General features: G+C 32.1%; 1 protein-coding gene and 1 non-coding gene across 2 annotated transcripts; both read right to left on the bottom strand.

The window, feature by feature from the left end:
- Positions 1-441: 441 nt before the first annotated feature.
- Positions 442-1858, bottom strand: LOC130498712 (probable WRKY transcription factor 65). The gene is made up of 2 exons (XM_056992268.1): positions 1515-1858; positions 442-1372 (listed from the first exon to the last, which is right to left on the bottom strand). The coding sequence occupies exons 1-2, from the start codon at positions 1619-1621 to the stop codon at positions 700-702; spliced, it is 780 nt and encodes a 259-aa protein (XP_056848248.1). The 5' UTR covers positions 1622-1858; the 3' UTR covers positions 442-699.
- Positions 1859-11213: 9355 nt separating this feature from the next.
- TRNAE-CUC (transfer RNA glutamic acid (anticodon CUC)) lies at positions 11214-11286 on the bottom strand. The gene has a single exon. It is a non-coding gene; the product is annotated as a tRNA-Glu (tRNA).
- Positions 11287-14180: the final 2894 nt, after the last annotated feature.

Here is a 14180-nt window from a genome sequence, read left to right as displayed (position 1 = left end):
CCAATCAAACCCTTAATAACTTTCTGATCATTATTTTGATTGGTTTCTTTAACTTCAACCTCTCAAATTTACTTCGGTATACCAACTTGGCAACAATCTTAGTATCTATTCTAGTAAATCTCTTATCAGAACCATCCAAAATATAATTCCCCATGGCATGACAAAAAAATTGAATTTGAAACAGTATAATCTGAATTTTTTTTTTGTTTATTTATTTAAATAATTACTTATATATATAGAGATAGTAAGGATATAAGAATATTTTGCCTCTTAATTAAAAATGTATTTTGAAAAATATCTCTTTAGTAATGATAAACATGAATAACTGTTCCAACAATGTGGTAAAATGAAAATTCTTATTTCTTTCTCAACGTTCTATTCTTGAGTCTTGACCAATGTGAAATATAAAATAAAGTGACATCAGTTACATACACATAAAAATGGCAACCATTTTTATTCAGCCAACTAAATTGCAATTCAACCCACAAAAATTTAAACTAAATCCAGAAAATTAAATAGAGGAAAAGAAGAATTCTCAAAGAGTAGTATAGTGGCAAAGAAATAAAAAAAAGGAAAATACATAATCGAATCGTACTTTTTGTTTTTGTTTTTAATGATAAGTGTAGCGGGAAGATCACCAAAGTAGCGCCGTGCGTACAACGCTTCCCATGTGAGCGACAATAAAAATACCACCACGTGTCAGAAGATCTCCACTTGTGACCCAACTACGCTACTCCGGTGACTGAACACCAACGAACACTCCGGTAACTCGCCAAGATCGGCGAACAAAGACTCATCCTCCTCACCCATCGGGAAGAACACCGCCACGTCATCCGCCGTCGTTGACACAGCCGTCTTTTTCTCCGATGAGAAAATGGGACTCTCAAGAATCGTGGAAGAAGTCGTCTCCATCTCACTAAACCAAGCAAACTCGTCGACGACGCAAGACGGCGTCGTTTCGATCTCCCTCCCCATAACCATAAGCTTACTATTACTATTACCATCCTCTTCCAGCTCCACCACCTCCTCGGGTACTTCTAGTTCGGGTTCGGGTTTGGGTTCAGGTTTTGGTTTTGGTCCGTTTCTAGAAGAAGAAGAAGCGAGAGGCCAAGGATGGCTGTGCTCAGAGGTGTAAGTGATGATAATCATCGTTGGATCGTCTCTGCTTCTCTCGACTTGCTTCCTTGCCGGACAACCTTTTGTGCTACTACAACGGTAATAACCTCTAGGGTAAGGAGATCCCTTAATGGGCTTTTGGCCGTACTTACGCCAGGCCCATGAATCTGACGGTGGAGTTGTGTCGCCTTTGTGCCGAGATCCTTCTATTTCTTTCATCGGTACGTTCACTACTCTCTTCTCCATGGATCTCCTACTGTTATGTATTAACAAGTACATGAATATACGAATATACTTTAGTTAATACTAATTGTGTTTTTTTTGTAACTTAATACTAATTAGTGTTCAGTGATATAATTTCATAATTTGAATAAAAGATGTTTATAATTTATATGTACCTTCGCTTGGGTGAATGAGAAGAGATGCCTGCGTTGAAGGTTGGAGAGTTTGGTGATTCGGGTCCGGTTTCTTGACTGCTTTCCTGATCATTGTAACCTCGCTTCATGTTTATATCTTCTATAGAGTATATAGTTATATATTTATAAAGATTGTGCTAGGACTAGGAAATAAGTGTATATCAATGATATCAACCAAGAATCGGATATTTCGTCGATCTCGCTTTTTGGAAGAGATCTGAGTTGCAGAAGGAAGACGAGGAGTAGAAGTAGAGAGAGAGATAAGAGAAGTAGAAAATGGAGAGAAGGTGGAGACGAGGAGGGGTTGTGTATGAAAGAGGACGTCCGAGCATATGTCAATTTAATCTCTACTAGTTAATATTTTAAACACTAATAATACTTTATATCCTTATCATTCAAGAGATGGACCCCAAATGATAGTTATTTTAATAGATAATAATTTGTCTATAAGGCGATGGTTACATATGATCACACCCTTTGTTTATGATATAATAATTTTATTTCTTGGTTTGAAGATGGGGTTAGGTATTAATAGTATACACTTATTCTGTTTTTGTCTTTATTCACCACTGTTCAAACCCTTTTTTGACAATGTGTTTAAAATGATTGGAAGATGATTAGATTCATGGGGTGGTGTAGTTTGGGTGAACAAGGAAATGGGAACGTATATGATCAAACCATTGGTTGAAAGATTTGTTTGAATAGATCTAAAGTTGATTTGTATCCTTTTCAAGAACTTTTCTATTCACAAAAGTTTATTAGTGTCGCATGTACGAAAATCAGATAAGGGTTAAATGTATTTGTCAAATCCGTAAGTAATGTTCATCTTATTCATCACATTTACGCATTTGAATTGGTTATATATATCTTGATTTATTAGCTATGGAATCATAAATAAAACTTTTATGTTAATGTTGATAAAACCTTTTTAATCATCTATTTATTGTTTTGACTTTTAAGTATTAGATTGCATATATAATTGTATAATATATTACTGTTTAAAGCTCTACTACTTGTCTAATGGATGAGTTACATATCCACTTTTCTCTTTATGTATATAACTTTATGGATTTGTTGGGCATCTTGTGTTGGCAATTCCAAAAACTCTAAATAAGTTTCACTCCAAAGTACATGCCAAAACTATGAGTAGAATATTAAAATTAAAGTTCTTGTGACCTTTTCCTTCACCAAAAGCAACATCATCAGCTGATGAAACGCATATATAATATAGGTAGTCATGTCTGGGATTTAATAACTAGAATTCTTATTCTTAATCATATATATCTAGATAATCTTATTTATGTGTGATGATTATCGTTTACTGATCAAAGTTTACCCTTTCTTTGCGCTGATCTCAATTAGAGACAATAAAATGGAATATATGGACTGATCATCCATCCATGGTACGTAAATGATAGTATATTTAATCAGGAAATTCTCTCCTCCTCCGAGCAGAGGTATCACACACCGAAATTCTCACTAGCCAGTTTTGTCATTCTTCTTGTTTTTTTTTAAAAAAACTTGAATATCTTTAAACGCACTTCATTTTTCATCATAAACACTAATTCAAAGTAATACGAAACTCATTCTAAAATAAAATAAAAAGTAAAACTATTCTCAAAATAAATTCAAGTAATTATTTTATTTCTTTATTTTTCATTTATCACTCAATTTTTTATTTCTAAAATCAAATATATATGGTTACAATCTAAAAAAGGAAAGGAACTTGATGAAATTTTCCCGCTTCAAGAGACATGGAGCTCCAAATTTAGGTTGGGAGGTACGTCATCTTCAGGATCCATTTTATTCTTCGCATATACCTTCTCTGTTCTCCTCAAAAATTCCAGATGCTTATATAAGCAACATCTAACTCAATCTACTTATTAGGAAGTTAATGGATATATGAGTGTGCTACCTCGTCTTCGATTTTTCCAGTCTGTTATTTTGGTGGTGATCTAGATTGAATAGATTATATTTTCACGAGGGTGAGTCTTTCTTCTTCTTTTCTCTCACTCCTAGGTTTTTTTTTTCTTTCACTTGAGAGACTTGTAGAAAACTTATTGTTAGATTTTTTTTCTTAAACCAGGTTAGGACAATTGAGATGTGCCATCAACTATTTCTTTTTTCACAAGTATGTACTTATGAATTATGATTAAACCCCAGTATATGATTCTTTCGTGTTTGGATTCATGCCGCTTTCGGTAGAGCTATGGCAGGGTGAGTCTTTTTTGTATGTCTTCTGGTGGAATATTAAATTTAGAATGCATCATCTGAATACAAAGGGGCGGCTCAATGGTGTCATGGACCCTACGACAAAAATAAAATAAAATTCCAAACTATTTTTTTTTAAAGAAAATCTGATAGATATTTGTTTTTTTCAAAATACTAGAAGTATCATTAAAAACTAAACTGTGCTAAAATAAAAATATTTTCATATCAAAAATTTTATGTCCTTTTCTTATATTTAATATTTTTACATATATTTTTTTTAATCAGAACTTATATATTAAGAAATAAAGGACAATGTATTGGATTCGGATGATCGCACTGCTTGTCCTCTTATCTAATCTGATCCTGAATACATAAATTACATGTGAGCTAAAACGTAACTTATGTCTTTTTAAATAGAAAAATAACTTAAGTTACAATTTAGAAATAAGACACAATGAATATTGTTTATAAGGTTGAAAAAGTAAAAATAATCGTAGGAAAAATCTAGTAGTGAACCAGAGATAAACATTTTAACGTTATTCTTTTATACTATGTTCCTATGGAGAGAATATGAAATCAAGACTTTTAAACTGCTTTATCATTAAATATATTGCAGCCTTGTGTTATTCGCCTTACAGGATAAAATTTACCGATATAGTTACAATATTATTTCAGATAAATATTTTATTTATATCAACAATGAAAAAAGCAAGTGGTATGAATTGATGAGCAAACAACATTTCGCGTGTTGGTTTGGCTTCTTATTGCCGTCATCTTCGTCATTTTGTCCAGATTGAAAAACAAACGCAGCCCCCTATTGTCGATTTGCCATATATCTACATACAACTTTGCTAGAATCCATTCAATTCACAAATCTTGAAAATATGACAATTTTTAGAATTATTGTAGAAGTATATAACGTAATTAAACACACACACAAAGTTATAGAAAGTACCACTAAGAGATCCATGATTGGTCAAGAAACAATATGCTAAGTTAGATTTTTTTTTTCGTAACACCACTTTTTTTTTGTAACACCACATATGCTAAGTTAGATATTTTTCATAAGTTTTAGTTAAAACATAAAATATACAACTATTTCATAAGTTTTGACAGGGAAAGTTGCTGATTATTTGAATTAGCTGAAATGTACTAATGCGTGAAGCAATGTGGCTACGATATAAATCAATTCAACAATAATATAGCCACGATTTGGCAACCTATATTTATATATGTTATAGGTTGACTGCATTAAAATATATAATTGGTGGCTAATCTCATGAAATATTATATTTTAAGAAATGGGATTAATAGTTTGGCATCTCTAAGACTCTGACTTTTCCTAAAACCTCGCCGTGGTTCTTGTACAACATGTCATGAATTATTTTTATGATTCCAATATTTCTAGATTTTTTTTTTTTGCTAAAAAATATTTCTAGATATTTGTTATCCTCTTGTATTTCTTTCTAACCAATATTTCTAGATTAATATAAGTATTTTCATTGCTCCTAAACTTATTTACTCTGAAAATGCAAGATTAATAATCTTATGTATATTATATGACTCATGCTCATTATTATGTCATAATGGAACCCTGTAGTGTTCTAGGGATCTCATTGTTTGATAGAGTTTGTTTAAATACACAAAAATACGCAACAGAAGGCGACAGGGAGAAATTCCTTCAATCTCCCAATACATCACTGAATCATAGACACGAATGTACGTAACAGGCTTTAATCTCTTTGACGCATGTAAAACAATATATGATATGAGAATTTGCAAAACTTTCCGCCTTTAGTTTTATGTGCTTCAAGCTTGTGTAACTTTTATTCTTCCTTACAATTATATGAATTTGTTGTAATCATAAAAAATGGCTTTAAGATAAATACACTATTGTACACTAGTAGCAAATGATTTTATACTCAAAGTAATCCTATAGATAGTAAGTATAATTCTGTGATGCTGCTGAAGCTTGGTTGTTGGCAATCTTTACGACTTGAGCAGTACTAGTTCACTTTTCTAAAAGTTATAAACGTAAATTAACTTTTTTAGAGAGACAAAATCTATTAGCTTTGTTTTACGGAACCTTCCAATTAATAAAAAAATATATTAAGGTTTTGATCGTCAAGTAAAGAATAAGTGCCTATCCATCTCCGCTACCAGAAATCAAAGATTCGGAGCGCTTCTTCTTCATAAGCATAAACTCCCAAGGCTTTGGGTAGGGGCGGGCATTTTACCCGATACCCGAACCCGTATCCGAATCCGACCGAAAAAATCCAAACCGAAACCGAACCGAAGTAATAAAATACTTGAATGGTATTGAATTAGGAGAGATTGGATATCCGAACCCGAACGGGTAATACCCGAACCCGAATGGATATCCGAAGATAACCGAACATACTTAGGTATATATTCCTAGTTTACTTCTTTAATTTTATTCAAAATGTTTATTTTTATTATGCACATAGTTCAAAATTAGATAATTTACATATAATTGAAAAAAGTGAATTTTTACTCACTTAAAATGCATGTCAAGATTTTTATTTCATGCATTTTTAAAAAACTACATCCAAAATTTAAAAATAATAATCAATTTATTATCTTTTATTTGTAAAATGTTATCTTCAAATTTATTAATCATTCAATTATTAGAAAATAAAAAATCAGTTAAGTGAAAATTTATATTTTTTAAATACAAAAAAACTTGAAAAATGAAAAATTTAATATTTTTTTTACCAAAATCTGAAAATCCGAAAATCCGACCTGAAATACCCGATTCGAACCCGAACGCCCACCTCTAGCTTTGGGTTTCTCTATTTTTAGCTATAAGGTTTTTCTTTTCCAGATTCAGACACAAAAGGTTATACACATAATGTAGAAAAGTCCTTTTCTTTGAAAAAAAATTGACATTATATTCAAAAAAGAGTATGGTGTGTTAAAAGAAAGAGGTTTTGCAAGAATGGTTTTCAGTGAGGTTCTCCTCGTCAACTATGGACGTCACTATCCTCTTTTAAGTGAGCCTATGCCTTTAGGCATTCTTCCCTATTATTTGTTCTCACTTCTTTTTATTCTCTTAATGGGCTTTATATTCTAGAATGGGTATTATGTAATACTCGATTTTTTTTTTTGAAACACATGTAATACTCGATTTATTTGACCCCTTTCCTTTTTGTTTTCATCTAGATCAGCATTCTTCATACTCATCTCTTTATAATATAAGATATTTTGGAAAAGATTGATGTTTCAAAATATAAGATGCTTTTATACTTTTAAGATATTTTAATTTTATTAAAAACTAGTTGACCATAATATTTTACTGCATATTTTATGACTGATAGTATATTTTAAATTTATACTATTAGTAATGTTATCTTCTAAAAAATAAGTTCTTGATCCTCGTGCTTTATGCAAAACATCTTATATTACGGTAGAGAGAATACATGGTTCTGCTCTTGTTTGCATTTCTGAATAATGCATAAATTTTAGCAAAATATATTACTCCTTTTAAAATATGTATGTTTATTGATAACAAATGTATGTTCCTACACATCAGACATACTAAATTTTTATAATATATGTATTATTTCTAAATTTACATATTTAACCTAATTCTAAACCAACAACATTTAAAAAGAAGGCAATTAATTTTTGGAAATTTACAATTCACCACTATTAACTAATAACAACTGTATTAACAAAATCATCAATAACATTTATTTAAATATTTATCTTTTGGGAATAGAGGAAGTTTTAAATAAGGTAATGAATACATGTTGGTGATGAAGGCAATGTTTCTCCGTACTGACTTGGCTTGAGCATATATCCGAATGTGTGAAGAGCAAGAAGACGGCCGTATGAAAATGGATGAAAACAAAGGAAAAAACATAACTTTAATTGAAGTTCTTTTTCTCGTTAAAATGTTTCTCACCTTCTATATTTATACAAAGAGGAATAGAGATCTCCACAACTTCTCGGATGAACATAAACCAATGCCGCACAAAAACAAAGAAAAATATAGATTTACTTCTTTGCTGAATTTGATCGGTTGATCACATGTGAATGTTGAATTATTAGCGCAGAAGAATTACCGGGCAAATCTCCTTTGGCAGAGAACTCACTACAAAGCAATGCATAAGAAGATGCAAATCTCAAGTAATGGTTTCCTGCCAATAGAGATCTTGCCCTGTAATGCATTTTCACCTTTGATGCATCTCATTCTCCACAGTTGTAACCTGAAAAATTCAATGTTTGTATTTATATACAATCTTGGAGAGAAGGATATTCCATGGTACAATGCTACTGGAATGTAATTAATACTGAGAGGTTTTATTCCGACAATTATCTTTTCTTTTCCATATACAATTTCTTAAGGAATTTTTTTTCATGCCACAAGTTTTATGCTTAGACATTCCTAAATAAGTACTCCACCACTTTTTCACGATATTAGAATCCGTGTCACACAACAAACTAAAGTAAACAAATCGAACATGCATTTTTCAGTTCACAATATTCAACCTTTATTTTTAATTTAAGGAGTTAATACCAATGTATATTTCCTAACATGTGCTAATCTTGAGAATAACATGGCTTTATAAGTTTCTTCTACTTGTTACAACATATATTATATACTGTCAATTTGTTAAATTTAGAGCTCCCAACCCAATTTGCCTGATTTGGAAGGGTTTCTACAAGACTAGTTGAGATGGTTGTGACTATATAAAATGTGCCTGAGACCACTTATTTAATGTGGAAAAAGGAAAAGAGAAGGTAAGTAATAAATTATATAAATTAGAAAGTGATTCTCAAAATGGAAGATCCGTGGGAATGTTCTTTCTTTTTTATGAAGCTTCTAAATGAAGACACATAAACTGCAGAAGCTCGAAAGTTCATCGTTAGTTTCAAAACAACACACAGGACAGAGAGAGAGGAGAGAGAAAGGAGATCGCGGTTGAAGTTTCTCGCCGACGGCGGTGGGCTTATACAGACACGTCGTCGGCTGGAATTTCTTGTCGGTATGATGATAGTCTTCCAGTCCGTTTTCTCTTTTGGTTCCGGCGGTGCATCATCTTCTCGGTGGCCGGTCGGCTCTAGCTTCCGTTGTGGCGCCTGGTCCTTTTAAGGTGGACGGTCGGCTTAAGTTCCCGCGTCGCAATACCCTTCGTCGACGGCGGTTTTGTGTAGTTATGGTTGTAGATCTACGGTTAAAGTTTGTTCGGTTTAGAGGTGCTGATGAAAAAGTATCTGGCTTGGGTGATGGATTCGTAATCAGAGGAGTATCGAAGCTCTCTGATGGTGAGTGTGATGGTTCACGCGAAGTTCTCTTTATGGTGCCTGTGTTGAATGGTGGTGGTCGAGATCTCGCTCGAGCGGTTGAATCTCGCCGTCTAGAAAAACACCTAAGAGGAAGACGTTTGCGGTAAAGAAGTTGTGGAGCGGATGAGCTCAGGGGAGTCCCGGTGTAACGTTAGTCGTTCGTCCGGTGGTGGCTCGATTCGGGTACAGTGTCAGGGGTTGGAAGTGGCTGTGCATGCGGCGGCAGAGTTTCCACCAGTCTAGGATTTTCGTAAGTGGACTTTCAGGCCTTGTTTTATTTTTTCTTTTGGGCCTTGGCGTCTTATAAGCTGTGGGTTTTGTATTGCCTTGTGTGATGATCTTTGTTGGGCTTGACCCATTTTTAATAAAATCTTGACGGAAAAAAAAAAAAAAACTGCAGAAGCTCGAAACTGCAATTTACATGCACTAATACTTTACACATAATTATATAGTATGTTATTGCTGCAAAATAAAGTCAAAGCAGCTTTGTAAAAGATCAAAGTTCTATTTATGTCACAATATAAAAGTAAGTGTAGTCATTACTTTGGAGTTTCTTTCTTTGAAGATCCGTTCATTTAATTATTTTTTTATATTAAAAACGAAGTAAAGTATAATGAAGCTGGCATACTTTGTATCATATATATATTCTTGGATCACTTTTTAAGATTTGAGATTTTGTTTGAAAAATGACTCAAGACAAAACGTTATTATTACTGGTATGTACAGGATATTCTTAAGTATATCCAACTATACCGAAGATCAGAAAATCTCATACATTTACCGTTCATGAGTTGTAACCTATGTTAATAATAAGCGTGCATGATGGTGAAATCATGCAGATATATAAAAAGAGTCCTTGAGATTGTACATGAGGTCAAGAAGCGATTTATACATTGTCATCTAAATAAAACTTATAACTTAAATCATCTTTGCTTGTATTTAAAAAATAAGAAATTCCTACATTTAGTTTTTATTCAAGAGTTAATACAAGACCGGCTTTGAGCTCCGCCTTGGAGTCATTATCTAGTCTATTATAGGCTTTTGGAGTCTCTTTGTTTAAAACGCAGGCACTGGTCTACTTGGTAAGAACTCACTATATATATATGTGTGTGTGTGTATATGTATGATTGTTCTTGTGGTTGCTGGCCTGTGGTATACTGGTATATGTACAGACGGACTAACAAGCAAAAATCGTAGCTAAAATAATAGTGATGCATTTTTTGACTAAAATGATAGTGATGCATTTGCTAACACTTTGAAAAAAAAACTTAAAAGATATGTAGAGATCGATTTCTGCATAACCCTTTTACTTTGGTAATTGTTCCAAAAGAATATTTTATGAGGAAGTTCCGGTCTGGAGTTGAATAACTAGAAGGCTGTCCACTTGACATTGCGTTTAGGATACTGCCTAGTGCATACATATATGCTCTAATGAAACATGGGATGTGCCACCGAATATGCTAGTATATAAGACATAATATGCAGGAAATTAAACCATATACACTCTATATATAGTGTTTCTGTGGTCAAAAGTTAGTTATTACTCAAAACAAAATGAAACAGTAGTAAGAAAATATCTATAGTTGGGAACAGAAGAAGATAATGCATGGTTGGGTTACAGGGCAAATACTCCATTGGCAGATAGTTTTCACTACATCTATATTATCTAACTACTAATATTAGTTGAGATGTATGAAAAAATGCTTCACTGCCAAAGGAGATTTGCCCCGCAATTCATCCCATGCTAAAGAACATGCATGAATCATCTAGCAGAATCATAAGAGAAAGGTAAAAGATTTTATACAAGGTGAAAACCACAACCACTTATTTACTATTGCGTGCATTGACATCTTAGACGTTGTAAATTATCATAGGCTCATAGTTATATGACTGACCCTTTTTTCTGAAAATATTTGTGTATGACTGATCTTAGTATAAGCAACAGCATGCATCAAGTTGAATTTGTTCAAGAAAACAACGCACAATTATAAAACAAAGAACTAGATGCAAGAATATAAAGCACTCATTTTTTTGGTCAAGAAAACAATGCACAATCATATCATGAAATCAAGCTCCGAACTGAGATCGATCTCACCGGCAAACTTTTACCACAGAGTCACAAACGGCAAGAGTTACTTCGAGTTGAGCAAAAAAAATCTCCGTTGCCGGGACTCGAACCCGGGTCTCTCGGGTGAGAGCCGAGTATCCTGACCAGCTAGACTACAACGGATTTTTTTTTTAAAACGTTAGAAACTATAAAAGAAAAAGCTTGCAGTAAGCAGATCGATCTTCCTTCCACCTCGTGCTTCTGTTGTTGCCTGTATAGTTGAGATAATAACCACACACTTAGATTCCTTCCTAAACAGACATAATGAACATGTAGATGAAAGATTCAAACTGTTCCAGGAGACTGGTCGACTGAGCAGCAGCCCAAGATATAATGCATCAAAACGATAGAAAATACAACTTACCCAATTTGCAAAAAAAAAAATACAACTTACGCAAAAGCTGATGAGTATCCAGAACCAGCACTTACGGCAGATGCAAGCTGCAGTAGTCCGGATTGAGGATAGGGAATCCTGAGTCCCTGGCCTTGCTGCTAGAGATGGATTCTGCACGTCCCCACCAACCTGATTTAACTAAAAACACTATAAATGAAATCAGCTATAAGAACAAAACATGCCAGAATCTTTCTACCAATCTCATTCTAGACATTTGAATCTGCTAAAATGCCTTATCACATTTGGATTTCTTGTTTGGTCAACCATCACGAACAGCGTTTTCAGTTGGTATGGAGGGCAGTCCACTAACACATGAGATTTGTCAAATTCCTATAATAAATCAAATCTTGCATAGATGTAGCTGAGATATATTTAAAACAATTCATTAGTTTTAATGATGCAAACACGAATGATTGCATATTGAGTAGCTCTTAAGATAGTATAAATAGGTTATATTACACTATTGAGTTGTGAATACATTCATCTAGTAGCTACCATTACGGAAGGTTATAGTTTTATTATGTAGTCTAATATACCACCGAAAGAACATAGCAAGGACTGGCGAAAAATGTTATAATTACAAAAAAGCTCCATGCTGAGAGATGTGGTTCTTTTTTTTTTTCTTTTTGAAAACACAAAATTCAGCAGGGAGATGTGGTTCATTTCATAAATATAATGGGTAAAATAATAGTATCACAAGAACGAAAACTTAGTTTAACTAATCTAAAATTTAGTTTTATCGAATGATAAATATGCATTTATAACTTTTAAGTTAACTAATCTAAAACTTAGTTTTAGAATTAATGAGAATTTTAGAAATATATTTAAATTTTTAAAAATAAAAAAAAAACAAATATTAAAATTTTCAAAATAAAAAAAACTATTTTGATCATTTTATTTTGACATGCCAATTATTCAAGTAGCCCCTTTTAAATTTTTGTGACCAAAATAGCCTTCAAAAAATAAAATGATCAAAATAGTTTTTTTTATTTTGAAAATTTTAATATTTGTTTTTTTTTTATTTTTAAAAATTTAAATATATTTCTAAAATTCTCATTAAGTTTTTTTATTTGTAATGATTACAAAGAACTTTTTAGAAAAGGTAAAGTAGTGAAGAGTCAAATATTTAGAGAATAAGTTGGCTTTTGATGAACTAATCAAACAAGAGTTAGCTTTTATTTAGTTTACCCCATCATTGTTTTGTTTGTCGACTTCAAACATATCTTTGTTGATATAAAGTTTCCTTCAGTCATTTTTATATGACATCTACATACTCCAAATTAACGGCGAGAATCAGTGTGTTGAGGCCGGACTAGTTCAATTAGTTTATGTCATTATAAAACAAAAACGAACGTAGCAAACTAGTAATACATTTTCTTTAAAGTGACGATATATTTTGTTAATAAGTTTTAGAAGTGGATTTAGTTAATTATCCTTTGTAAGTCTTTAAGTTTCTCTCAAATTTATGTCTTTGTATTTTTAAGAAAAGAAAAAATCTAAACTATTAAAATCAGTTCAATAAACAATATTGATTTTTGGCAATGATTTAAAATCACTAATCTAATACATAATATTTAAAAATCAAATGTATAAATCACTAAATTAATAACACATGATTTTATTTGGATTTGAATCCATTAATATACAATAACCAATAACCTTCAATAATTTTAAAATTTGATACATAAAAAACACTTCGATATAGAAAGCATGATAACTAAGAATAATTATCTAGAAAGTAGAAAAAAATTGGTTAATACTTAATATTAAAGTCCACTCGTGACCACGAAGATCTGATATATAAGTTTGGAAATAATATTATTAGAAGGAATTTTTTTATTATTATTAGAAGGAATTGGATATGCAAGGAAAAGAAATGGAACCTAGATTTGGTCGACAACGTGAAGTCCACAAACTAACGTAGGCACCAACTCAGCAACAGGTTGGTTGCCACAAGTACCATTCGTCGATTTAATTCGTCAGTATTATTGTGGAAACAAGATATACAATAACATAAATAAATGACGCAAACAGGATGAGAATGAGATAAGCCAAAAAGCGATGACGAGAGAAAAGAATTTATAAAAGTCCATCCAGTAAGTGTCGTACTGTGGCAACGATCTTATGGATCCGTGATCTGCTGATCAGTCAGATCCCCTTCATTGCTGATATGTTTTGTTTATCATTTGGCTCTGAAGATATTGTAAAAACAAAATTTTGAGTATGTTTTTTTTTTTAAAAGGGCTAAATATAAGTATGTGTTATATGGTTAAGTTAAACTTGATAGATATTTAAGAAATTCATTTATTATCTGATCACATTTATGATTTATGTAATATGACATGAGAATGTCAAGTTTTTTTTCTTTCTTGGAAGATCATGTGTTAGCAGTATGAATGGTTTAACTAGAATTTAATTTGGTACCCCCCTAAAAGAGAAAGGAACACTGATAAAAATTAAATGAAAAAGCATAATTCCGTTCATTATTTTAATTACTTTTCTCATTCACCATCATTTAAAAAAAAATACTAATGAAACCTCCTACTATATGAAATAAAAAGGAAAAATTGCCAAAACGTAACAAAAATTCAGCATGGTTGTCCCTATAGTATAAAACCATCAT

Source organism: Raphanus sativus, chromosome 8 (genome assembly GCF_000801105.2).
Source record: "Raphanus sativus cultivar WK10039 chromosome 8, ASM80110v3, whole genome shotgun sequence".
In the NCBI taxonomy this organism is placed as follows: Eukaryota; Viridiplantae; Streptophyta; class Magnoliopsida; order Brassicales; family Brassicaceae; genus Raphanus; species Raphanus sativus.
This window is presented reverse-complemented; position numbering and strand designations above follow the sequence as displayed.

Excerpts from the sequence above, each read along its gene's own strand:
- LOC130498712 (XM_056992268.1), bottom strand. The coding sequence starts at position 1,621 with ATGAAGCGAGGTTACAATGATCAGGAAAGCAGTCAAGAAACCGGACCC. Across the intron at positions 1,373-1,514 it reads TCTCATTCACCCAAGCGAAG|TAGGAGATCCATGGAGAAGA; the intron begins GTACATATAAAT and ends AATACATAACAG.